Below are 23,932 nucleotides of genomic sequence, written 5' to 3' on the forward strand. Positions count from 1 at the left end.
GATAATGGCAGCAGCAGAGTGCTATTGGCGAAGTGACCGTTGGTTCCCATCTTGATTTCTTGTTGCTTTGCCCTGCTGCCCCTCTGAGGGCTGCTTGCGTGAATTGGGGAGAAATGGTGTGATTGGTAGTCACAGCACATTCGCTCGCGCCATTTTGCGTTGGCAACTGGATGCGGCTGTACGACTTTGCCTTACTCAGCAGCCAAGAGGCGGGCCATCCTCGCTCCTCATTCGCTGGAGCAGCTGAAGAGGGTTAGGGTGCGTTTTTAAGTTGATGATAATCCGGACATGTCGCTTTTTTACTGTTCCTCGTCGCAGCCAAATGGAAAATGATGCCATCCTCCTATGCCGGAAGAACAACCAAAAATGCCGAGTGAGAGCTGCTTGGTATCTGTCTGATCGGATCAACCACAAGTACTCATCCTCCTCCCCGCCCTATATAAGGACCCTGCCCGGACCCCCAAAAGGCGCCGTCCTCTTCTCTCTTCTTCTCTCTCTTCACCACGCTTCACATCCTTGATCAGTCGGTGCACCCTTCTACTCTTTCCCTTCACACTCTACTTCACACTCGACGTTAAATCGATCGACACTTCCCCACTCATTTCTTTTTTACATCTCATAATCTCCTATCGCATCCAACATGTCTAACGCCCCTCACGGTGGAATTCTCAAGGACCTCGTCGTCCGCGATCAGCCCATTCACGAGCAGCTCCTCAAGGAGTCCTCGACCCTCGAGTCCATCGTCCTCACGGATCGTCAGCTCTGCGATCTCGAGCTCATCATCTCCGGAGGTTTCTCGCCCCTCGAGTCCTTCCTCAGCGAGAAGGACTACATCAGGTACTGTCTGCAAGATCTCACATTTACATTTGACTCAACTGATGCTCAACGAGCAACCGGCCGAGTTGTGCTAAACATTATCGATCCACTATCGCTTTCCATATAGCGTTGTCGAAAACCTTCGCTTGGCAGATGGCACCCTCTGGTCCATCCCCATCAACCTGGACGCTTCGCAGGAGGACATTGACCGACTTTCATTGAAGCCCAACCAGCGTGTTACCCTCCGTGATCCTCGCAACGACTCACCCATTGCTATTTTGACGATTCAGGATATCTACAGACCTGACAAGGTCAAGGAGGCGAACTTGGTCTTTGGTGCTGATGATATTGCTCACCCCGCTGTCAAGTATCTCCACCAGTCCGTCAAGGAGTTCTATGTCGGAGGTACCCTCCAGGCCATCCAGGCACCTGTACACTACGACTATGTTGCCTACAGAAGTAAGTGTCCGAGTACAGCGATCGAGGAAGATTCAGGGATACGGTAAGATGCCAGAGTTAAAAAATTGATTTCTAACCCTCGATTATCCTATCGCTTAACAGATACCCCTGCCGAGATCCGCGCCTACTTCCAAAAGCTCAACTGGACTCGTGTCGTTGCTTTCCAGACCCGCAACCCCATGCACCGTGCCCATCGTGAGCTGACCGTCCGTGCTGCTCGCTCTCGTCAGGCCAACGTCTTGATCAACCCTGTCGTCGGTCTGACCAAGCCCGGTGATATCGACCACTTCACCCGTGTCCGTGTCTACGAGGCTATCATTCGCCGCTACCCCACCGGCATGGCTGCTCTCTCCCTCCTGCCCTTGGCCATGCGTATGGCTGGTCCTCGTGAGGCCCTCTGGCATGCCATCATCCGTAAGAACCACGGATGCTCTCACTTCATCATTGGACGCGACCATGCTGGTCCCGGAAAGAACTCTGCAGGCAAGGACTTTTACGGACCCTATGATGCCCAGTACCTCGTCGAGAAGTACAAGGATGAACTCCATATTGAAGTCGTTCCCTTCCAGCAGGTCACCTACCTGCCCGACTCTGACGAGTACGTCCCCTCGGACGAGGTTCCTGCTGGCGCAAAGACATTGGATATCTCTGGAACTGAACTTCGCCGTCGCCTTCGCACTGGTGCTCACATCCCTGAGTGGTTCTCTTACCCCGAGGTCGTTGCTCTGCTGCGCCAGTCTCACCCTCCTCGCTCCAAGCAGGGCTTCGCTGTCTTCTTGACCGGCTACCACGCCTCCAAGAAGGAACACATTGCCCGCGCTCTCCAGGTCTCGCTGAACCAGCAGGGTGGTCGCTCGATCTCCTTGTTGCTCGGTGAGACCATTCGTGGTAAGCTGTCGTCTGAGCTCGGCTTCAGCAAGCGTGAACGTGATATCAACATCAACCGCCTCGGATTTGTCGCTGCCGAGTTGACCAAGGCCGGTGCCGGTGTCATTGTTGCCCCCATTGCTCCCTACGAGGAGGCCCGTCAGCAGGCACGCCAGGAGGTCGAGAAGTCTGGCGGTTTCTTCCTTGTCCACGTCGCCACCCCCTTGGAACAGTGCATTGCCTGGGACCGTGATGGTGTTTATGAGCGCGCCCAGAAGGGAGAGATCACTGGATTCACCGGTATTGATGACCCCTATGAGGTCCCCAAGAATGCCGAGTTGATCGTCGATCCCTCCACCGAGAGTGTTGCCCAGATTGTCCGCCGCATCATCTTGTTATTGGACCAGCAGGGCTACTTTGGTGATGTTTAAAGAAAAAATCCGCTCAACCTTCTGTTCATATTCCCTTTGCGCTTTTTTCGTTTTCATCCAGCGTTTTTCAATCATAAACTTGTAGCATAGTCGAAGCATCAAATAAATTACCATGCAACCAAAAACGTGCCCCTCGTTTGCTGTGTGGCTAAGCATCTACAGAAACTCGATCGGGGCGTAAATTCAGGACCTCAACTCTGCTACGGCATGCGGCATCGAACTTAAACGCGGTATGGCTGTACTCTTGCATGATAATGGACATTCCGGCCATCATGCCCTACTCTCCGAGGCCCATTCGAAAATAACGAGGGCTGTTTTTTCTGCGTGGCTGTGCCCGATACCCCGTCAGTTGATCTACTTTCGAGCGCCGCTTTGGCAGGAGAAGTGCAAAAAGATATGAGTGACTTGATTGCTGCGTGTCACTAATGTTACGCGTCCTCTCTATGGGCTGTAGGACCTTCGATCTTCTTAGACCCGTCCCTACAATCGGGGGTTACCTTTAATGAAATAAGAGTGGGCTGTTGGATGCTAGCCTCGCCTTCTAAAGACTGACCACAGTAAATTGTTACGGCCATTTCAGCCCACGCCTCACTACAGTTTGCTACAGCCTACCAGTCCATTCACTTCGCTCGCTCCTCGTGATCCAATTCCCTGCTATGTTGCGTAGCCCGCCATTGACTTCTAGAAGGACCCTTGCTGGTTCTTCGAGTCCTAGAGCATATACGCCAAAAATTCTTGGCAGCAGTTTTTTTGTAGCAACTATGACCACTAAAGCGGCGGGCGATAGGTACCGAGAAAACTATGGTTGCCGCGGAAAAAAGCATATCGAGCACTTCAAATCTAGGAGAGCTCACCACTTATAAAAAGCAACACGACAGCGGGTTTTCCTCTGCCACCATCAGCACATTCCGATATCTTCTTCTTCCCTATAGCAATCTGCCACAAATGTCCCATCGTAACCAGCCCACGCGTGCCGTCGATCGTCGCTTCAGCACCACAGCGTATGGCAGCGTTCTCAAGCCGCTGTCTCTAAACATCTCTAGACATACCAGTGACAAAAAAAATTGACCTGTCTATTTTTTAAAAACATAGATTCACTATTCCCGGATACACCATCACCCAGAACCTTGGTGTTGTTCGAGGGTAATTACATTACGGGTCTTGTTATCAACGTTTGTCAGTGTGCTCCGAAGTAATATATATATATAATTAATGGGTCGCTAAATATTATCATGATGTTTCTTTCACCAACTTAGTCTAACCGTGCGTACGCCAAACGTAAGGAGCAAATCCAATTAGCTTCATGTCGCTATGAAATTTACTTTAGGCTAATGTGATTTTGCCCTTTGTTCTCGATTTAATCAGGTTGGAAAAGCCATCTTTGGTGCCTTTGCATCCTTGGGAGGAGGTGAGAGCACTACATACATTGAGATGGCCGAAAAGGCTCGCGAGACTGCGTTCATTCGCTTGCTCGAGCACGCTGCAGCAGTCGGAGGAAATGGTAACCAAGACGACAGTCGCTCAGAAGTTCTAGTTGCTGATCTTTCCAGGAGATATTCATTGAACAATCTCGATTTGCTCCTCCGGTATCATTTAGCTGTCATTGGAGTCCAGTTCACCGGTCAAGAAGTTGCCGATGTAAGCGATGGCGATCCTTGATCCACAACGTTTGCTTGCTTTCTTATTGTATGGAAAGTCGACATTCACTTATCTGATCATGAGCATCTGTTTAAATACGACGATGTAGGATATGACAGAAGTTATGGCCTACGGAACCGCGGTGACACTGGCGCCCGCTCAGGGCCTGCCGCAACAAGTCGCCCTGCCGCAGGTAGAGGCCCAACCGCCTTACTCGCCACAGCACTCTTACAAGAACTAGGCCGCTATGGTTGGGCCTATAACCAGACATTGTTTGTTCCTATGGTCTGCTCCCTCCTATCGTGGGTCTACTAAGTAGTCGCGGTAATTGTTCCCTGACCATAGTGCCTACAGATGTCTATATCCACATCCTTTTATTTGCTATTCAGCCCTTGGGCTCTTTCTTTTGCGTAATAAAAAGGACCATATCTTTAGTACTCTCCTCCCTTTGCTTGTAATTCCTCTCTGGCCAACTTTGAACGTGTTTGGGACAAATGGCTGTGCAACAAATGGCATCACTCAACGCATAAGGGACGTGTCAATAATTGACAGGGGTTGATCGCCGCTCCTCAGTTTTCCATTTTTGGACGGCGCTTTTAGGTTTTTCATAGAGAACGGGTGACATCCTTTTGCTTCCACTGTTCCCCGGAATCGATAACAAGAAACGTAAAGGAATCAGCTTTCCAATCACATTCATGGAGGACCCATACCAGGACAGATCCATGCCCAAAGAGCCATCGGCTGGCAGTGGCAACAGAGCAAAGGAAGAATCTGATGACTTTCACGATGACCTCGATTCCTTCAACCTCGCACAAAAAGACTTCTACGCTGTCTTGAATGTCTCAAAAACGGTATGTCCTTGGCGCGGTCGTCAGGACTTTGTAGCCCATGGCAAATTCAGAGAGGATAATCCAATTACACTACATAAGCTCATGCAGTTGCTTCTCTATGTGATACTATAGGCATCCGAAGAGGAGATCAAGGAGGCGTATAAACGGATGAGCCGAGTATTTCATCCTGACAAGCACACGGATGCGATTCTGAAGGATGCTGCAGAGACCAAATTTCAGGTCCTGACCAGGGCTTTCGAAGGTATTGATCGGGCAGGAATGTCGTTTTTGTGACTTGATGGCTTTTCATAAATATTGATCCTGGGGCGGCTTTATATTGATGGATAGTATTGAGCAATCAGCAGTCGAGAGCGATCTATGACCAGTACGGCGAGGAAGGACTGAGCAGCAAATGGGAAGTCGGACACAGGGTGAAGACCCAGCAGGAGGTAATGTTCCGAATGTGGTTTTTTTTTTTTTTTTTTTTTTGGCCGCATATTTCGAGATCAACTCGCGAGCGACTTTAACAGATCATATAATCCTGACGATCCAGTGGCTTTTCTCGATACATTTCTAGCTCCAGGACGAGTATGAACGTCTTGCGAGGGAGAAGCAGCAGATGGAGCTGGAGAATCTGGTCCGATCCAGGAATGATATCATCGTCAATATCGACGCCAGCAGGGTCTTTGAACATTACCAGACACTAACGCCATATGGAGTGAAAGTCAAGAAGAGTCGTATTGAGAGTATCACGAACTCCCTTGGAAGAACCGAGGTCGGGCAGCTCTACATGAAGAACTCGTTCCAGGTACGGAGGTATCATCGCAACACCGGCTTGATCAAAAACACCCTCCCCCCCAGTCTCTCCCTAATGCCCTGCTAACACTAATTTGAATATTGCGTGTCTTGCCTGTAGACTCAATTCGGACCAAGGACACAGGTGGTTATTGGAGGAAACATGTCCTCGCACTCGGGGATAGGCAGCGGTCGCATCATGGGCACTGTGCGACATACATTTTCTAATAAGCTGTCCATGGAGGTACGAGATTTTGAAAAGGACGCTTCACAAAATGTCTCCGTTTACTGTTAACACAATAGACTCATTTTTTTTTTTTACTTTTCTTTTTTTTTATCCGCATGCCGTTTTGTCTTTAGTTCGGTTCATCGTTGTTGAGCCCCGGCGCCAGCGTCATCAAGGGCCAATACAACATTGACCAGCAAACCTATGTTTCCGGCACAGTATTCACGCGTAATTTCCAAGGCCCGACTCCTCTGGTCATGACATTCGGAAGGAGGATCACTAAAGGTGCTACAGGATACCTAACCTATCGCACAGGCGAGTGGGCTCTAGGACCGTGGGGACCGCTTGCTGAGGATCGTCAGGATTTTTCGTCGATGGCCTTAGGAATAACCTCCGTCGATACGAAGGATAGCTACCAGATGGAATTCCAGGCGGGTGTGTTGCAATCGCATCTATTGGCAGATCGTACGTGGAAATTGGATGATGTGACGAGGATCCGAGTTGGAGCAAGACTGTCGAACCTGGCGGGTTTGAGTGCAAGCATAGGAGGGGATCGCAGGGTGACGCAGTACACGAAGTTGGGACTCGCTGTGGAGATCGCATTTTCTGGCGGTATCGCCTTTAATCTGAAGTATGTTCATTTTTTATTTTTTTCTTTTTTTAGCTTTCGGGATACTTTTGCTGTTGCTGATCTGAGTGGTTGTGTAAGAAGCTGACATTCTTCTTTCTGCATTATTGTCGCGTATAGGGTGGCACGTTTAGGACAGAGTGTGACAGTTCCGATCTTGCTGTCGTCCGAGTTTAACCCCAGACTTGCGTTTTGGGCGGCCGTGGCTCCGGTCTGTGCGCTTGCAGTACTGGATCTGGGATACATCAAGCCCAAGAGAAGAAGAGAGCGGCGGGAGAAGTTGCAGGAGTTGCGTAGGATTCATGCGGAATTTATTGCGAACGAAAAAAAGGAAGCTGAGGAAGCTACCAGTTTGCTCCGCGAGTCGACTGCACGCAAGACGAAACAGGAGCAGGATAAGGACGGCCTGTTGATTGTGGAAGCCGTTTACGGAAATTTGAACGCGGGATTGGTTGCGGATGTGACGGTCGCAGTGCAGACACTGGTGAACAATTCGCAGCTGACCATGCCTGGCGGGCATTCCAAGGTAAGCATCGGGCAAAAAAAAAGGAAGAAAGGTTCGGAAGATATATATACCTAACGCGACTCCATAATTTCCTTTATTTTTTTATTTTTTTTATTTTTTTTATTATTTTTATTGTTTAGAATCATATTCTTGGATTCTACGATCCATGTCTGGGAGAGAAGAAGCAGCTAAAGATCAGATACGAGTTCCAGAAGAAAATGCACGAGGTCACTGTTGCCGATATGGATCACGTCGCACTTCCTGTTCGATGTAAGTTACGCATCTTTATTTCCTTGTCATTTATCGTGCAACACCATGGCGATGAAAAAAAAAAAAAAAAAAAAAAAAGACTTACCTAGACTACTGACATCCTTTTCATATTATCTCTGATGCTGCCTTTTAGCGCACCTTGTTAGCTCATAGAATAAAAAAAAGGGAATAGACTGTAATGGAGAGAGCCACAGTAACGTAGTTTAATGACTCTATAATAAACGATACAATCCGCAATAGACTATACACTTGGATGCCGCCCACAATGATCAGACGTACATTAAATATCACTCCAATTGTTTCTATTGATCTCTGGTACCAGCCTGGATCTCTTACTCTATTTTTTTATAACAACTTGTCTTTCGAGTCATTTGACTGCGAATCTATCAAACTAGCAACGATCCACCACAGTTGTCCTCCCCACCAAAGCAGGACCGATCCACAGTCGCCAATCGACAGGGCACATTTCCCGGGCCTGCGCAACAATTACCACACCCTCATAGTGCGGTGTATTTCAACCAAGCACACGATGGTGTTTCCGAACAAACATATTTTCCTTATGCACAACCATGTATGAGGCGCAACTGTGAACGTGCAGAAGAGGGCCTTTTGATTTCATTCAGGTGGAGGTAGGGCCGTGCTTTTCTACCAGGTTGTACACGGTCCATTTGCTCTGTTCAGACATCGACCTTGACTGATATACACTCTGCCCTCAAGAGCAAGAGGAGCTTTCAGTATGGCGTTCGTGCAATGAGCGGGATACACGTGGGAATGCATTCTTTAGAGAGAGAATAGGTCCATTGGTCTGCATGCGTGAAAGGTGTATGAGCGACAATGCTGTGGACGTGCTCAGCTTCGATGTACGCGTTGTTGCCCTTGCAACTGGAGTTACTGCTCTTGCTGTTGCTCTTGCTACTCTTGCTGCCGCTGTCGTCGTGGTCCTGTTCACGCTTGAACTTGTCTCTGTACACTAGTCCGCTGAATCCACTGCCACAAGTCGGATAAAAAAAGATATGTTTTTCCTCAGAAGGACCTGCTATTTACTTCCTGTAGCAGAATGAATGGCAAGCAAGTGAAGCGACCAAGGTTCAGGTAGTCTTCCTCTTTTCCTCTTTTCCGCTCTCTTCTTTCCTTTCTACACGGAAGTGTATGCATATAGAACCATGTATGGATACAGGCCCCAGTTTTACCAAAAAATAAAAATAAAAATAATCAATGAACAGTTTGCTAATCTTCTTAATCAAAAGCGTCTTGATGTACCCGGCAAAATTCACATTGTAGCATAGACCTAGTGCTTTAACACCGTCTACCCGAGAGCCAGGCTGTGATCGTACTAAGGCAGTCGAGGAACATCATGACTTCAAGGCAGCGGGCTGCAGGTTGGCCAAACCTCGCTTTATGCTCCATTCACGATTGCAGAAAATTATCGACGGATAGATGCGTAACCAGCGGCTACGGATCAAGCCAGACATGTCAAGGCGTTTTATTCCCTGCAAGATTTTTCTTCGCAGCCAAGATCAGCATGCTGTTATGCGGATTGTTGGGCGGAGCCAACGTGATTATATTGCCTTTTAGACATTTTTCCATTGCCTCTGGGCGTTGAGCATGAGCAAAGCGACGCGACGTCGGGTACAGAAAGATACACTTTCGTCTCTGGGACTTGTCGAAAGGCTGTTTTTTTTTCACGCTCGTTAATTTCAATGCATTTAGTTGTCTCTTATGCAGCAAGGTATTAGCTATGAACGTATACTTCGGGATCGTTTGCGCCGCATGTATGACTAGGCAGGGGTGCCTGTTGCCGTATCATCATATGCTCGCTTATTTGATTTCTGTTGCGTTGTTCTCATGCATTTTCATCAGAGGAATAACCCTTCCATTTGATCAAATATTCATTTGTGTTGGGCGTAATTGTACTAGCCCTGTGGTCAACAATTTTTTTTCTACTTCATAGGTATCGGTATCTTCAATGTCGTTCAGCACAAGCTTGAGCTGAGATAGAGCATAGTGACGCCCTAACAAGGTTCCTATACCATCTTTAAGAATATATGAGCCATGTGAAGTGCGCCGTACCAATGTATATGATACTTCATATCGTGGAGTGAGCTTGCCTCCTTTAATTGGATCAAGGGTCATTACTTTTGATCCATCTGGGAATCCATTATGCAGTACTGTTGCATTGAATAGTTCGAGCACTTTTTGCTGCTTCGCCGTAGATTTCTTTCTGATGGCGAAAACACGATCTCGGTTATATATTTTAGACGCTCAAGCAGTTCTTCTTCGTTCAGGATTCTGCCTTCTTCGTTGGTGTAGTTATTAAAACCACTTGCTTTGCGCGCGAAAGATAACTAGAATGGAGATGAATTGTGCAGACTAACTGTTCGCGTAATTGCAGACAATTGTACAAAGAGAACATGTCGATCCCAATGATGATGATTTCCTTGAACTTCTTTGCGAATCATATTGCATGTTGCTTTGACATAATTTTCTACAATTCCATTTCCACTTGGGTGGTATGGTGTTACCAGACGATGATCTATATACACCTGCGTGGTCATGATGCGGGTGAGTTCATTGACAAACTCTTTTCCGTTATCAGACTGTAACACGCGAGGGAAGCCGATATCAGTAAAGCGTTTGAACAAGGTCTTTGCGGCAGTGTACGAGGCTTTATCAGGCAAGCCATCCAACAGAACAAACCGAGTACACACATCGACTATAATTAACGAATAGATATTCTTGTCTTCGGACTCTTCAATGGCCTGCAAAGTCATTCGCAATGCGCTCGCTAGGTAAGTGTGCATAGATTGCCTTCATAGAATGATACCCTTTACGAGCAATGTTCATCCTCTGGCATTCTCGGCAGCACTTTACGAAATTTTTCCCTTGCTGATGGATTGAATTCACCATAGCATTTGTACCAAGGTGACCCATGGCATGCGCTTTATACATAGTTTCGTCCTTTTCTTTTTCGAGTACTACCGCTCTTTCTGTTTCCTCACTTTGAAGGATGTGCACGTACACAAAAGTTCTTTTCTGCTCTTCTGTATGGAGTGATTGCTTCCTCCTCATCGGGAATAGACATGATAAAGCGTCAGGAAGAATGTTAAGAATTCCGGCCGATAGTGGACAGTAAATGAATAATTCGATATGATATCTTGCCATTGGAATTAAGATTCTGCTGAAGATGCAGGAACATTAAGGCACGGTGGTCCGTGTATGAATCAAAATGTCTTCTCCACAAATAGTAATGGAATTTATTCAATTGCAAGTAATCCCTTCTTTGTGGCGCTGTACTTACGTCCTCTTTCTTGCAAAGAGCGAACCATGAAGGGAACAGAACTGATGTCGTTCTAATGCCCCTTTCCGCGTGGTAACTGGTACAGCACAGCACTGATACCAACATCTGAAGCATCTGAAGCATCTGTTGCAACATAAAATGGTTCACTAAAGTCAGGGAATGACAAGATTGATGCATTCGTCAACATACTTTTTAGAATATTAAATGATTGCATTTGTTCCTGATTCAGAGTGAATGATTCGGTTCGACTACGAAGCGCACCTAGCGGTGCTGCGATTTCACTGAGCAAAGGAATATACTTTCAGAACGAATTGAATCTGTTTTGCTGTTGTTGGCGGCTCCCATTCATTGATATTTGCAAATTTAGTTGGATCAACACTTTTGCTGAATAGTCCAATGATGAAGCCCAACAGCGAGATTTGTGTGCTGAAGAATCTGCATTTCTCGCAATTGATTATTAATTTGGCCTCATTGAGTCGCTCAATTACAGTTTGCACTTGCTCTGCATGTTCTTCTCGGTTCTTTGAGAATATCACAATGCCATCAATGAAGTTATAGACGAAGGGAAGACCACCGAGGATTCGAGATACCTCCCTCCGAAAGAGACTGGACAATGGCTTCAGTTTAAAGGGCACTTTTTTGAACGGGTACTGCCTACCATTGTGCATAAATGCAGTCAATGTTTGATCCACTTCATGAATTGGGGGACGATGATATGCCTGAGAGATCAATTGTAGTAAAGATTGTGTGCTCAGCAAGGTGAGTAATAATGTCATTAATTAACGGTAATGGATAATTGTCATCCGGCAGATGCTGGCTCAGCGGTCTGGGGTTAAGACAGACTCACCACAGCAATTCCTTACTATTCTCGTCTTTTTTAGCAGCAAGTGTCAGCGTGCTATTGTGTACAATGCCAACTGGTGCAAGCGCGATAACACCATCGCGTAGCCATTTTTAAATAGTGTCTTCGAAGATGCTCATTTGCTTTTCAGCAAATGGTTTGGGTCTTCTGAATAGTACAATACCCTCGGGAACAGGCAGATGTACCTTCATTTCTGGTGCAGGACAGAGGCTCATATTTGGTATTTCAGCATTCTGCTTCAGATACTCAGCAATTCGTTCGAGAAACTTATGTTTTGCAGTTTGGAATGCCTTCGTCTTTCCCTCTGGAGGCTGTTCATCAGGAATTAATGAAGATTTGGTATCCTCTTCAGGTTCAGAGAGTTGTATCGCATCATCGCCAGGGTTAGCGAAACTAGTGATACTAAAACTGAACTGATGAAAAAGATCCATCCAGATGATGAACAGATACGACTGACTGATGGCTTCCATTGGTGCTGATACGATTCGCGTATCATATTGCAACTCAATGTCCTCCGTTTGACCAATCCGAAGGATCATTTGGCTTTCGTCAGTCAATATGATGACACCTTCAACTGGATTGATTCGTTCGTTATACTGTACTTGATGGCAATGTCTTGCCGAATGCAGGTGTCGGTTGCGCCTATGTCAAGCAATGCATCATATTTCTCATCCTCGAAAGTGACAGAGACAAATATTCTTCTATCATCTTTGTTTGCATTCAATTTTGATAATTCAACTAAATTATCTTCTGTTTTCTGAAGAGACGGAACCCGTCTCAGATTTTTTCCATTCTTTCGGCTTCTTTTTCCTGTCGATATAATTCTTCCAGATTAATATAGGCGAAACTACCGTCAACGTACGAGTTGACTGCAAGCCAAGGAGGGTTCATATGGTACGACTGTTCACCGTCATTGACTATGAGCTGCTCTTAAGCGGGATTCATCGCGATATACGGCTGTTTGTCGAATATGATTTCAGGTCGTGCAGTCTGTCAGAACCATTGCGCGACGTGTGATCGTGCAGCAGGCTTAACCTTCTTTTCTGTCTCCTTTTCCGTTCCTGAATGTTTCACCATGTTTTTTCGGCCCTTTCTTTTATTTTTCGTATCAATGCTGTCTTCAGCTACCATGGTATCAGTTTTGTTGACAAATATTTTATTGCCCGGATGACGGATCTCATGGTTATCATGGTTGACAGAGTTCAGCTCTGATTGGTATTGTCATGTGACGCTAGACGCGTCTAAGAAAGGATCAACGTCGCCCTCATCACAGAAAGCTCCATGATATAAAGATGAGCAAAGGCAGCACCAAAACGTCTAGAACCATGGATTACTAATCAGGACCTTTATTCGTCTGATGTATATAAGGAAGGACAGACTATGTAGTTGAACCCCAGTTCATATACTCACAACAGTCTAGTCAATAAACTATTGTCTTCACACATTCGTCTTGTTCACTCGTCTCCCCTCGTTTTCACCTCGTTGCTCCTCGTTCACCCCCAAGTCTTACAGTGGTCATCATGGCGCCGATTCTGTTAGGGTTCAGTTCTTGCGACGAGATTGCTGGTACTTGTGGAACTGATGGCCTGTGAAGGTAGTAACAACAAGGTCAGACAGCTGTTTTGCAGTTGTTGTTTCCATCGGATTCAAAGCATTGACACGAGGACTGATTTGATTTATTTTATACGATTCATTCTTACTATCGGTGCTGGAGAATACTTTCACCTTGCACTCCGTTTTATGGCTGCGTCAGTGGCAACGGCCGCATTCAGGATGTCCGTCAGTGTTGTGCGAATAATTCGGACCACATTTCTGGCATTGGTACGGAAGGCGTGATGGATTGGGAAGACTGATGACGAGCCGTGGCAACGGGAGGCGCCGGGGATTGCGGCGTTCTCTTTTGCATGGATCTGTGGCTGTAACAAGACGAGGAGTGGAAACAAGAACTACTTTTAATAATATTTGCAGTGCACGGATATATATACTATATGATTACTGTTGCAGTGACCCTTTGGTGTGAACCGTCTCGCCGAGCCATTTCTATTATTTCGGAGTGGACCTGGGTCAGAAGAATCAGTATTGATTCTATCGTGGGGTTGATTGAGACCCACGAGGATGCTGAGTATTTTTATGAAGGCATTGATTGATGTAAACCTCGTCGCATCCTTGTCATCCATGGCCAATCGCATGATCATCAGAGTGCCCTCGTCGACCGCACTTGGAGCGCTGCTTATGACCTGCAGTCTCGTGAGTGGGGTTCATTCCACAGAGCTTGCAGTCAAGCGGCTGGCCTGCTCGGTTGTTGGAGCCTCGGAACATCTCCTTCGGCTCGGGCTTCTTGCTTGCTGGAGAGAACCAGTTTGCTCCCCTGTTGCGCTTGTTGCGTGAAGCACGGCTCACTGTGATAAATTCGATATCGGAAGCCATCTCTGCCTCCAAACCGGAATGGCAGCCCCGTGGACACGAATAAAATTGAAAAAACGTTTTTAAAGTAACTGTTGTGGTGTTGTGGCTCTATATCAGGTAAAAGTGCTGGCTGTAAATACGTTGCTCAATAAAGGTCTCTACTGGTTAACGAAGTCTTTAAATAATAATTGTCTTACTGTAAATGTATGTCGCGAATAAATGAGCGACGACGAGGACTACAATCCGTATAACAAAGGACTACAGAAATAAATTGGAAGCAAATACTAGAGATAAGTTGCGGGACTACAGTAGAAACTGATAGGCTCCAGACGCAGAGAACACTTACAATGAGATTCTTTGGGGAAGAAGCGCTTGGTCCTTAGCAGAAGGAAAAGAAGAACAGTGTGCCTAGACGACGACATCGAGGAGGCACTGTTCTTGGTCCTCCGCGCTCGTCCGTTACAAGACCATGACCGTTACCTGGTCGAGGGACCTCCAGGCTACGCGAGGCGGACTCGCAGGAGCACTTGATTGCAGAAGTGCGATAAATTAAGGTTTATACTTACTATCTAATGACAATTAGACACGAAATAAGAGAGGGATCTTTAATATGGCAATCCGCTACCCTTTATATAGTGCACCGGACTGCCTTCTCTACACAGAACGATCCTCATAATAGTCATACCGTGCGCAGCAAAAAGTTCTTTTTTCTTCACGACTTTGCGTTCGTACATTCGAATGCTTCAGAACCTCAGAGGATTATACCTGTCAGGAACAGACTTAGGAAAATGGGATGTTGCAGTCGAAGGGAAAGGCAGACAGGCGGACAAGGCAGGTAAGGATTGTATTGCAGACTGAGGTTCTATGCCATGAGTGCTATGGTTCTATCTACGTATTCCATGATCCTGTACCTGTTTGTTCCTCATCTAGTAACTTGAATACAATCCTACGCTTATTCTGACACCTCCTTCCTAAATACTTGCCACTATTTTCCGTATCTGTCTTGCTTAGAAAAGGTCATCTTGACTCTTGTCGCATATTTCACCAGAGTTCACTGTATATTTATTTGACAAGTGTACCTCCAGCTCACTATTACATTTAATACAAATAAATACCTAATCGGTGTGGTGTGTGGAGCCACATCTCTTTCTCACTTAATTCTGAACCCCAAATATCTCAACTCTGAATAAGCATAACTTCACGACACGTCCTCCACATTGCTGAAGACTACATGTGCCGTGATTTTGATTCCTTTGCTGCATGGTCGAGTGGCGACATTTTCGATTTCACCATAGCGGGACATGGCGGACTTGATTCGGAAGTCTGACGTGCGAGGGTCAAGACTGTAAACCTCCACGGCGCGTTCCATCTCGGATTCTCGTCTTTTGTTGTCCATGCGAATAAACATCTTGTCCTCGTATGGCATGCCATCCTCGTCTTCGAGTTCCACCGTAAGGTCCAGCAACCTCTTGAGTTCCTCCTCCGTTTCGACAGCGATCCTGAACGCCATTTCGTCCTTTCTAACCTTGAAAGGTATGACTGTGTCCAGAATCAATGAGAACAAGAGAGATCTTTAATTACAGCGACCGAGCAATTACTTATTGCTCAGTGGCTTAAGTTAATATCTAGCTACCGCACACCAACTACGTTGGCTTGAGACGTCTTGGCTTCATAACTCATGTCGCATAGCTAGTCTAACCTAACTCCTACGTGACCTGTTGCGCAATACACGTCCACTTAGTCAAGGTTCAATGTTAATAGAGTTGTTTTTAAACCGAATAAACCATCCATCATGTCCAACTTTCTTCGCCCCAAGCAATGCTGTAACGCCCTGTAATCCGCGGTCCATCTACCTTCCTGGATTTCCTTTTTTTTATAACTAAGATATTTTTGGGATTGAATATGAGTGAGAATGAGATGTAACTCCACACCACACCGGTTGGGTATTTATTTGTATTAAATATAGTAGTGAGTGGAGGTACACTTATTAAACTAAATAAATACAGTGAAATATGCGACAATAACAATTTGTCTCGAGTCGATTGACCCTGCGAATCTATCAGACCTAACTAGCAAAGATCTATTAAAGCCGTCCTTTCCACCAAAGTAGAGCCAATTCACTTTTTTTTTTATTATTAACAAGGATCCTCAACGATATGGGGTTTGTAGTCCACAGAGTAGCGCATCTATTCGAATTAATCGAATCGAATTCATCGCCCGCTTTTGTTTTCGTTGTTGCCACCACTCCCACGCCCCTGACATTCTTCGCCTTTGCTGCAGGTCCTTCGTCCTTTCTCTCTCTCTTTCTCTCTCTCTCTCCTTATTCATCCTACTCTCTCTTTTTAATCCTGTGTCTTCCGACTATCCCTTGCCTTCACATTGAGCAAAGGTAATTGATCCTGCAAACTTACGCTACATGGAAGTCTTGTCGTGTTAGATCGGCGTCTTTTAGCTTGTAATAACGTGGTTAACGGATTTGTCTGTGTCAACGTTGAGTGGGGATGTGGTCGCATGGCGGATAGCCCTCAGTTTGCTGCCCTCCAGAATCAGGTTGTACCATCAAACTGTTGGATCCATTCAATGAAGCTGCAGCGACGGAGGAATGGAGCTCATTGTCAAACAAACGGTTCTCCTTTAGATGTAAGCGTGGTCAACGGATGCGTTCTGTGCCACGTCGATCGGGGAGGTGACCGTGACAATTGATCCAGCCAAGATTCATACGTTCTGCCGTATGCACATGCTGGAGGCGCTCCCTTCTTCCTCACCCTCAATCCACAGGGTAAGCGATGGAGCTTGAACTCCTCTAACTATTTTTTTTTCTTTTTTTTTTCTGCACGTCTGAGCCTCACAACTAGGTTACCTACTATCAAGAGTATCGATATGAGCGCCTCGTCTGCCTCCTCCGAGATGGCGACACGTAGGCATCAGTCAACAGAGGGGAGCGACTGGAGTGTGCAGGAAGAACTGAATGACGATCCGAAAACGATCTTCCTTAGGAAGTATCTACCTTGGGTCATGGAGCAGTGTGAAAAAGAGCATGTCTCATTCGCTTCGTTTGTCCAGAAGTTTAAACTGTTCGACTTTCAGGATGCGCAAGACACTTATGAAGCCCTGATCAATTCCACACAGCTCAAAACCTTGCGCCGACAAGCGTTGATACAGCGTACAACATTTTCAGGAAGCACAGTCTGCGGCGATTCTGGTCAAATCACATGCTGAAGATGGAGCGAAGTGAGACAAAGATCAACTTTGACACCACGGCCGCGAAGACTGCAAGGATTGTGCAGGATGCGATTCTGAAGGAGACATCGAGGGCTGCAGGGCTGTTGGAGAATGAAAGCAACAGTCAGGACAAGCTAGAGTGCTCAGCGCGGCCAAAACGAAAGATGCAGCAAGGTACTTTTGCTTACTCTAGCAAACTGCTCGTTGCCCCAACTTTCATGTTATCCTTTGGAGATTTACACTGGTATTTTGATTGTATGGATTTAGGTGGATCCTTCAAGGAGAGCAACAAGCAGGTGAGGACTGTAGACGAGACTTCAACAAGTTGGGAGATTGATGAAGACGTAACCACCATCAGCAGGATTCAAGGGACAACAACCAACTCTGAGGATGACGCTGGCGCTCAGGGTCTTGCGGCAACGCCACAACCTCACTTCAATCTTGATTCGGTACGGCGCATCACGCTCACTATGGCCAGATTCGACGTTGGTGCAGCTTTCAGGCGTCTGCAGGAGGAGGCAGTCCCATTCATCAACGATGAGAGCCTCAAGGTGTCGGTCAAGAAGCTCTGCCTGATGTTGTAAGTCTCACGGGACGAGTTTCATGGCGCTGCATATATAGCACATGTACACCAGCATATGGCGCTTTTGCTAAACACTCACATCTATGCTACGGAGATAGGTCAGGAAACTCAATCTGAGATACTTCCGAACGTTTACCAGGAATGCCGACCGACGCCCTTCGCAGCATCCTTTCTGAGATCAAGCCAGCAGTGATTCGGCTTTCCACTCAGGAGACACGCCTATTCCTGGACCTCTCGTATGAGCTTGCCACAACCGGTCGTGTACGATCTTAAGCTCTGGAGATAGATCAAGAAGAGGACCTGCTGCAGCTTTTCCAGGGTCTGTAAGTACTTCTATTTTGCGTTTTAAAGCCAGCCTAACGAAGCGGTCATTTTAGCCCCGTTGCATCTGGTAAAACGCTACTCCTACGTTTATTATTATTATTATTATTATTTTTTTTTAGTTCCAAGAAGCTTCCGCCTGTTGCGCTCCCCTCTATCGCAGACAATGAGGACACTTACTCGCACGGCGCACTCGACTCTCTTTTTTCATTTTTTTTTCCTGCGTCGGATTTCGAGTACCGTCTCTGGTGGGCCAATCGTCCCTCACCAGGGTCTCGGAAGCGACGGGGGGTGAAGGAGGCCAACAAGCCCGATGGTACCGTCATGAAGAAGCAATTTGATGTGGCCTTTGCCGAAATCAAGGCTCCCAAGGACGATAACAGCACCCGCCTCTACATCCAGGACAAGTGGGCACTGACGTCGTTGGCCAAGAATATTATCGATCTGCACCTGCACGAGCGGCGTACTATCACATCGATTTATTGCCTACAGGTCTTTGGTAATTAAGAGAAGATCAAAACTGGATCAAGTTATTCTTTCTCACTGTATCGTTCTCTGTAGTAACGGTTGTTGGTACTGTCCATTTGTCCGCCTAGGATATCAACTCGCTGTTTATGAGCTTCGTTTTCAGGCAGGACTGTATAATACCTACCGCGCGATAAGAACGACATCCACTGCTTGATTCGCTGCATGGAGCTTCTCAACACCCTCAGGGTAATTTTAATGCTCTATGACAACCAACTCAACATGGGGCCTAAGGTTTTCAGGGACTAACTCTGTAGTCTTACTTTTTTTGTTTCTTTCTCAACAGACTCTTCTAGATGATATTCTAGTCCGTCAGTATGTCCATACGCCACCTCGGCGCGATCCCGACCATTTGTTACCAGAAGAGTTTCGACCGCAACCAACTAACATTACCCCTTCGCCTCGACGGTTCTTTGGTTGCGTTATCAAGGCAAGCACCGACAAATCTAAGTCAGGTTGATGTGATTGCTTTATACAACAAATCAGCTCCCTTCCTTGCACATACGCACACCGTACACAATCAGAGTGAATCGCAGCATCTAAAATTCCTTTCTCAAGGAAGAAATAAAAAATAGCTTACATTGCTCCTCAAAAGTGATCAAGTGGTTTGCAAAATTGACATATCCATTTCAGTCCTTTTTTTTTATTCAACTCCAAACCCGGTATGGTTACTCCCGTGGACCGTGTCTCTTTTGTCAATAAAGGTTTTCCCATTTCGGTGCCATTAGCACTTTCTACGAATTAATGATCTAATATTCCGTTGACAGCTATCATTTTTTGCCGGTGCATAGAGCACTCTTACTTTATATTTAGCGCATCTATTCGAATAGACGCGCTACGCGCTACTGCTCGTACGTACTACATAGGTCAATATAGTGCAGCATAGTTACATCCATCCCGGCCTACACCGACATAGATATTCTGGTTTCATAATCGCCAACCGCATGGGCAAGTGCCGCACGTGTCTTGCTCGCTACGCGATCTGTTGCGCCGTAGCGTCTTTTAGCACTTTTAGGAACTTCAGTCTTTTTTTTTTTTTTAACATAAATCCACATGAGCACGAGTTTTAGGAACTTCAATCCTCCCGTTCTATCCATCATGTTCAACCTCAAACGACCCTGATAATGACTCAGCAACCGTTCCTCCGCCATCCTTGACAGCTATTGCGTGCTCAATGCTAACTCCTTCCGCTGAGATCGTCCAGAGGCAACACCGCGGCTACCTGTGGCTTTTTTGTTAACTAGGACCCGCGGGGACACCCCGCGGCTACTTGTGGCGCCCCAAAGTAGAGCCGATCCACTTTTTTTTTTTTTATTAGCTAGGATCCTCAACGATATGGGATTTGTAGTCCACAGAGGCTGTACCTCATAACGTCTCCTACAAGCAGCATAGCTACATCCGTCCCAGCCTACACCGACACAGATATCCTGGTTTCATAATCGCTGACCGCATGGGCAAGTACCGCACGTGTCTTGCTCGCTACGCGACCTGTTGCGCCATGACGACTTTTAGTCTGATCCTTTCACTTTTAGGAACTTCAGTCCTCCCGTTCTCTTCATCACGTCCAACCTCAAACGACCCTGATACTGACTCAGCAACCGCTCGTCCGCCATCCTTGATAACCAATGCGTGTTCAATGCTAACTCCTGCCGCTTGTATCGTCTAGAAGCAATCCCGCTGCTGCCTGTGCCGCCTGCTACACCAAAGTTCCCACGCCCGGCGCCTCCCTTAATACGTTTGCTCACCGCGGTTATCCCTACGCTCTTCTCCCATTTGACAGTAGTGTCACATCTCACATTCCAAACTTTTGTCCTCCCAACGTCTTCTATCGCCTCGACGAACTTCTCCACCATAATTGCTGCGATCGTTTCCGTAGTCTTGAAAAGTCGTTTCCACTCTTCCACCATGAACTTTGGCACCAACCCATGGTAAAGATCCTGCACTGTCCAGCGCTCATCATCCTCCACTGCATAGTCCTCTTCTCCTATCAGCCTAAATGTGCCCCCAATCGTCTCCATTGTCTCCCATATCTCCGCAGTGCTTGCTCTCGAAAAGGTCGGTCCGCCACCCATATTCACTTTTCCGTTTTCTTTCTCCTTCTCCATCTTCTTCTTCCATGCTGTTACCGCTCTAGTGTGCGTCCTCTGTCCCATCGTGTTGATCTCCGCAACGGCTTTCGCCCATCCTTCTTGCTCCATTTCTAGTCCTGAGTTGCACTTCCACAGGTGCTCCATGTCCTCCGTCGTCTCCTCACATCTGCGACACGTATCTGTGGGGTACAGCGCAGGCTTTCTTTTCTTCATGACCGCCAACGTTGGCAGCATTCCATGCAATTTCTTGACTCGGTGTGCTCTCAATCTGCAGTCGGTCGGACTCGTGTACGGTCTATTTGGCGGATTCTTATTGTGGACGATGGCCAACATGGATCGCCACACGACTTTATCCCACTGTTTGATATACTTCTTCGTCCGATGCCAAAGTTTTTTTTTTTTTTTTTTTTTTTTTTTTATTAACATAAATCCCCATGAGCACAAGACGCATGGTCCGCAAAGGCCTTGAAGCCATAGATGCCTTCCATGCACGGCAGAGCCGCATCCCCTACCAACTATGTTGGCTTGAGGCGTCAAATTCATAACCCATGTCGCATAGCTAGCCTAACCTAACTCCTGCGTGACCTGTTGCGCGATACACGTCTCCTAATCCAGATCCAATGTTAATAAAGTTGTTTTTAAACCGAATAACCCCTCCATTATGTCCAACTTCCCTCGCCCCAAGCAATGCTGTAGCACCCTATAATCCGCGGTCCGTCTACCTTCCTGGATCTCCGTTGCAAGTAACCGTCTCCCTTTCAAATCAGAGAAATCACCAACACTACGTTGGTGTCCCCGATCACCGTTGCGTCCTCCGGCGCGTTTGCTCATGAAGGTGATTCCAACTGACTTTTCCCAGGCGACAGTGTCCTCGCATCGTTTGTTCCATATCTTGGTCCTGCCAAATTCTTCGATCCTGCTCACGAACTTTGTCACCATGATCGTCGCAATCCACTTGGTGGTGGTAAATAGCTGCTTCCAGGTCTCAATGAGTCCCGTTGGCACCAAACCTCGGTATAAGTCCTTGACCTCCCAATCTGCCTCACTCTCCGGCTCCTCTTCTTCCGCAACCCGATATGTCTCTCGCCTTTCCGCCGTCCCCTGAATCCACTGCATTGACTCCCAGATAGCCTTCGTTCCTGTTGCCGAGAAGTTGGGACAAGTCGCAGTGAAGGGCTTGTCCTTCCGTTCGGCCTCCTCTCTCTCCTGTTCCCATTTTCGCACTGCCTGTCTCCATGCACGATATCCATTCAACTCCACTTCCTCCACCGCGTCCCTCCACTCTTGTCGCTGGTCGCACAAGGTAGCTGAACAACGCCAAAGATGATCGTTCGTCTCTGGTTCCCTCTCACACCTACGACATATGTCCGTTTGGTAGGTATCTGGATGTCGTTTCTTCATCGCCTGCAATGTCGGCAAATCTCCATGCAGCTTCTTGATCCTGTGCGAACGTAAACGACAGTCTTCCAGGCTGGTGTATAAGCGCTTTGGCGGGTTGTTATCGTGTAAGATCCGTAGCGTGGGCGCCCATGCTACCGACCGCCAATCCTTGATGTAGGTCCTCGTTCGATGCTGCAATGTCCACTGATAATGGTGCCGTACCGCGGACTGCAACTTCAGTATCCTCCTCAAGTCCAGGTCTGCACTGTGTGTTGCAAACTGTGCGTGGCATTTCAAATCATGGTGCTGCGTTGCGTCTAGCCTCCATAGTCCTGTATCGATCCCATGTGCTGCCTTGGCAACAGTGTCTGCAGCCTCGTTGCCACGGTGTCCAGCATGTCCTCGTACCCAATGCACAGATATACCTTGTCCTTGTTGCAAGAAGGCATAATGCACCATCGCCCACCACTGTGCATCTGCAGATCTCAAACGCTGCCTTGCTGTTGCTGAATCCCGCTGCTGCACCAACTCCTTGAAATTGTTGACGACTGTGAGATTGTCGATGTAGATGTCGACGTTCTCTTCCCTTGGGCTGATAAGAATTGTTGCCAAGAGCCCACACATCTCTGCAATTGTTGACGACGCGTATCCCCCGACCCGTCCACTGAACGCCGTTGTGTAGGGACCACCATCCACAGAAACGACAACTCCGAATGCTGCACTGACCTGCTCTGTGCCGTTGTGAATCACTGACCCATCCGAGCAGAAGTGAAGCCTTCGATGTGTTTGCAAACGTCTCCTAGCTGTCCGAATTTGCTGGATTGTTGGTACCTGGAGCGCCAATCCCAGTAAATCTCGCTCAATTTCATCTGATACTGCCGGCAATGGTTGGCGAACAGGTGTCGTCATATTGTCCACCGCCTTGTGCGCATCCTCATGCAAGTGGTCTATACACGCCTCTGCATCCACATTCATATATCTACGATATAAATGGCGTCGTCTTCGTCGTTCTTCTCTGTATCGAGCCCGTCTCTCGATGTCCCGCAGGCGTTCCAGCGCGGATCCTATCACGCTCTTTTTTTTTTTTTTTTTTTTTTTGATAACTAGAACCCACGAGGATATGTGGGATTTATTAGTGAGGGACTCTAGACTAGGGAACCCTATTGCTAGAGGCATAGTAAAGGGTGCTCAATATTCTAATAAACGGCTTTTGCCGCACCGCTGCTGGTCACTCGCAGCTCCAATCCCCTTCACAATCCCAGTCAGCATGAGTGGTAACTCGACCCCGCCTGGGGTCGGTGACTGAGCCCTGCTCCCTACTTGGCCTGTTGTGCGCGAAGGTCATCCTTTAGCCGCGTTCCTCAATCATCAAAAATTTACAGTTGCCGGTGCGTTCCATCACGTTTAGCTCCACCTGCTGCATGCAGCTTTGCAGCACTCGCTTGTCCGCTCGTTCCTCGATCTCTTTCACATCCAATGCACGTCGTTGTCTCCTGGAGGATCCAACAAAACCACTACCACTACGTCTGTGCTCTCCAACACAGTTGCGTCCCCGGGCGCGTTTGCTCATGGTAGTGATCCCATTTTCTCTTTCCCAGTCGACGGTGACTTTGCATCTTTTGTTCCAGATTTCTGTCCGTCCGAATTCCTCGATGGCCTTGACGAATCGACCGACCATGTACCTCGCGATCGAGGTGGTCGTCTTGAATAGGCTCTCCCAGTCCTTGGCGAGAGCCGTTGGTGTCAGTCCGTGGTACAAATCTTGAGCCGTCCAGGTCCC

The 23,932-nt window shown here is 47.2% G+C and overlaps 6 protein-coding genes across 6 annotated transcripts; 4 read left to right on the forward strand and 2 right to left on the reverse strand.

Moving 5' to 3' along the window:
- Window positions 1–640: 640 nt before the first annotated feature.
- BC939DRAFT_508845 (sulfate adenylyltransferase) lies at window positions 641–2,573 on the forward strand (the record flags this gene model as incomplete). The annotated part of the gene is made up of 3 exons (XM_051561052.1): window positions 641–837; window positions 944–1,275; window positions 1,378–2,573. The coding sequence occupies 3 exons, from the start codon at window positions 641–643 to the stop codon at window positions 2,571–2,573; spliced, it is 1,725 nt and encodes a 574-aa protein (XP_051405954.1).
- A 945-nt stretch (window positions 2,574–3,518) lies between these two features.
- Window positions 3,519–4,452, forward strand: BC939DRAFT_482504 (uncharacterized protein; the record flags this gene model as incomplete). Its single annotated transcript, XM_051559127.1, has 5 exons — window positions 3,519–3,574; window positions 3,666–3,716; window positions 3,830–3,851; window positions 3,939–4,211; window positions 4,321–4,452. The coding sequence occupies 5 exons, from the start codon at window positions 3,519–3,521 to the stop codon at window positions 4,450–4,452; spliced, it is 534 nt and encodes a 177-aa protein (XP_051405955.1).
- A 319-nt stretch (window positions 4,453–4,771) lies between these two features.
- On the forward strand, window positions 4,772–7,707 carry BC939DRAFT_471125 (uncharacterized protein). The gene is made up of 9 exons (XM_051558194.1): window positions 4,772–5,062; window positions 5,174–5,303; window positions 5,390–5,490; window positions 5,619–5,849; window positions 5,958–6,080; window positions 6,197–6,693; window positions 6,811–7,216; window positions 7,336–7,465; window positions 7,599–7,707. The coding sequence occupies exons 1-9, from the start codon at window positions 4,907–4,909 to the stop codon at window positions 7,616–7,618; spliced, it is 1,794 nt and encodes a 597-aa protein (XP_051405956.1). The 5' UTR covers window positions 4,772–4,906; the 3' UTR covers window positions 7,619–7,707.
- A 5,754-nt stretch (window positions 7,708–13,461) lies between these two features.
- BC939DRAFT_534021 (uncharacterized protein) lies at window positions 13,462–14,237 on the reverse strand. The gene is made up of 3 exons (XM_051561723.1): window positions 14,229–14,237; window positions 13,633–14,139; window positions 13,462–13,520 (listed from the first exon to the last, which is right to left on the reverse strand). The coding sequence occupies exon 2, from the start codon at window positions 14,050–14,052 to the stop codon at window positions 13,795–13,797; it is 258 nt and encodes an 85-aa protein (XP_051405957.1). The 5' UTR covers window positions 14,053–14,139; window positions 14,229–14,237; the 3' UTR covers window positions 13,462–13,520; window positions 13,633–13,794.
- Window positions 14,238–15,229: 992 nt separating this feature from the next.
- BC939DRAFT_508849 (uncharacterized protein) lies at window positions 15,230–15,711 on the reverse strand (the record flags this gene model as incomplete). Its single annotated transcript, XM_051561053.1, has 2 exons — window positions 15,230–15,570; window positions 15,672–15,711. The coding sequence occupies 2 exons, from the start codon at window positions 15,709–15,711 to the stop codon at window positions 15,230–15,232; spliced, it is 381 nt and encodes a 126-aa protein (XP_051405958.1).
- Window positions 15,712–16,906: 1,195 nt separating this feature from the next.
- BC939DRAFT_80468 (uncharacterized protein) lies at window positions 16,907–18,157 on the forward strand. Its single transcript, XM_051561912.1, has 4 exons — window positions 16,907–17,066; window positions 17,161–17,427; window positions 17,521–17,833; window positions 17,935–18,157. The coding sequence occupies exons 1-4, from the start codon at window positions 17,000–17,002 to the stop codon at window positions 17,951–17,953; spliced, it is 666 nt and encodes a 221-aa protein (XP_051405959.1). The 5' UTR covers window positions 16,907–16,999; the 3' UTR covers window positions 17,954–18,157.
- Window positions 18,158–23,932: the final 5,775 nt, after the last annotated feature.

The sequence above is a fragment of the Gamsiella multidivaricata genome (genome assembly GCF_025024155.1).
Source record: "Gamsiella multidivaricata strain RSA 2152 chromosome Unknown BC939scaffold_160, whole genome shotgun sequence".
Lineage (NCBI taxonomy): Eukaryota > Fungi > Mortierellomycota > Mortierellomycetes > Mortierellales > Mortierellaceae > Gamsiella > Gamsiella multidivaricata.

Coding starts and splice junctions, on each gene's coding strand:
- BC939DRAFT_80468 (XM_051561912.1), top strand. CDS start 17,000: ATGACGATCCGAAAACGATCTTCCTTAGGAAGTATCTACCTTGGGTCA. Junction 17,067..17,160: donor ATGGAGCAGTGTGAAAAAGA/GCATGTCTCATT, acceptor AATTCCACACAG/CTCAAAACCTTGCGCCGACA. Junction 17,428..17,520: donor AAAACGAAAGATGCAGCAAG/GTACTTTTGCTT, acceptor GTATGGATTTAG/GTGGATCCTTCAAGGAGAGC.
- BC939DRAFT_471125 (XM_051558194.1), top strand. CDS start 4,907: ATGGAGGACCCATACCAGGACAGATCCATGCCCAAAGAGCCATCGGCT. Junction 6,081..6,196: donor CTAATAAGCTGTCCATGGAG/GTACGAGATTTT, acceptor TTTTGTCTTTAG/TTCGGTTCATCGTTGTTGAG. Junction 7,466..7,598: donor CGTCGCACTTCCTGTTCGAT/GTAAGTTACGCA, acceptor GCTGCCTTTTAG/CGCACCTTGTTAGCTCATAG.
- BC939DRAFT_534021 (XM_051561723.1), bottom strand. CDS start 14,052: ATGGCTTCCGATATCGAATTTATCACAGTGAGCCGTGCTTCACGCAAC.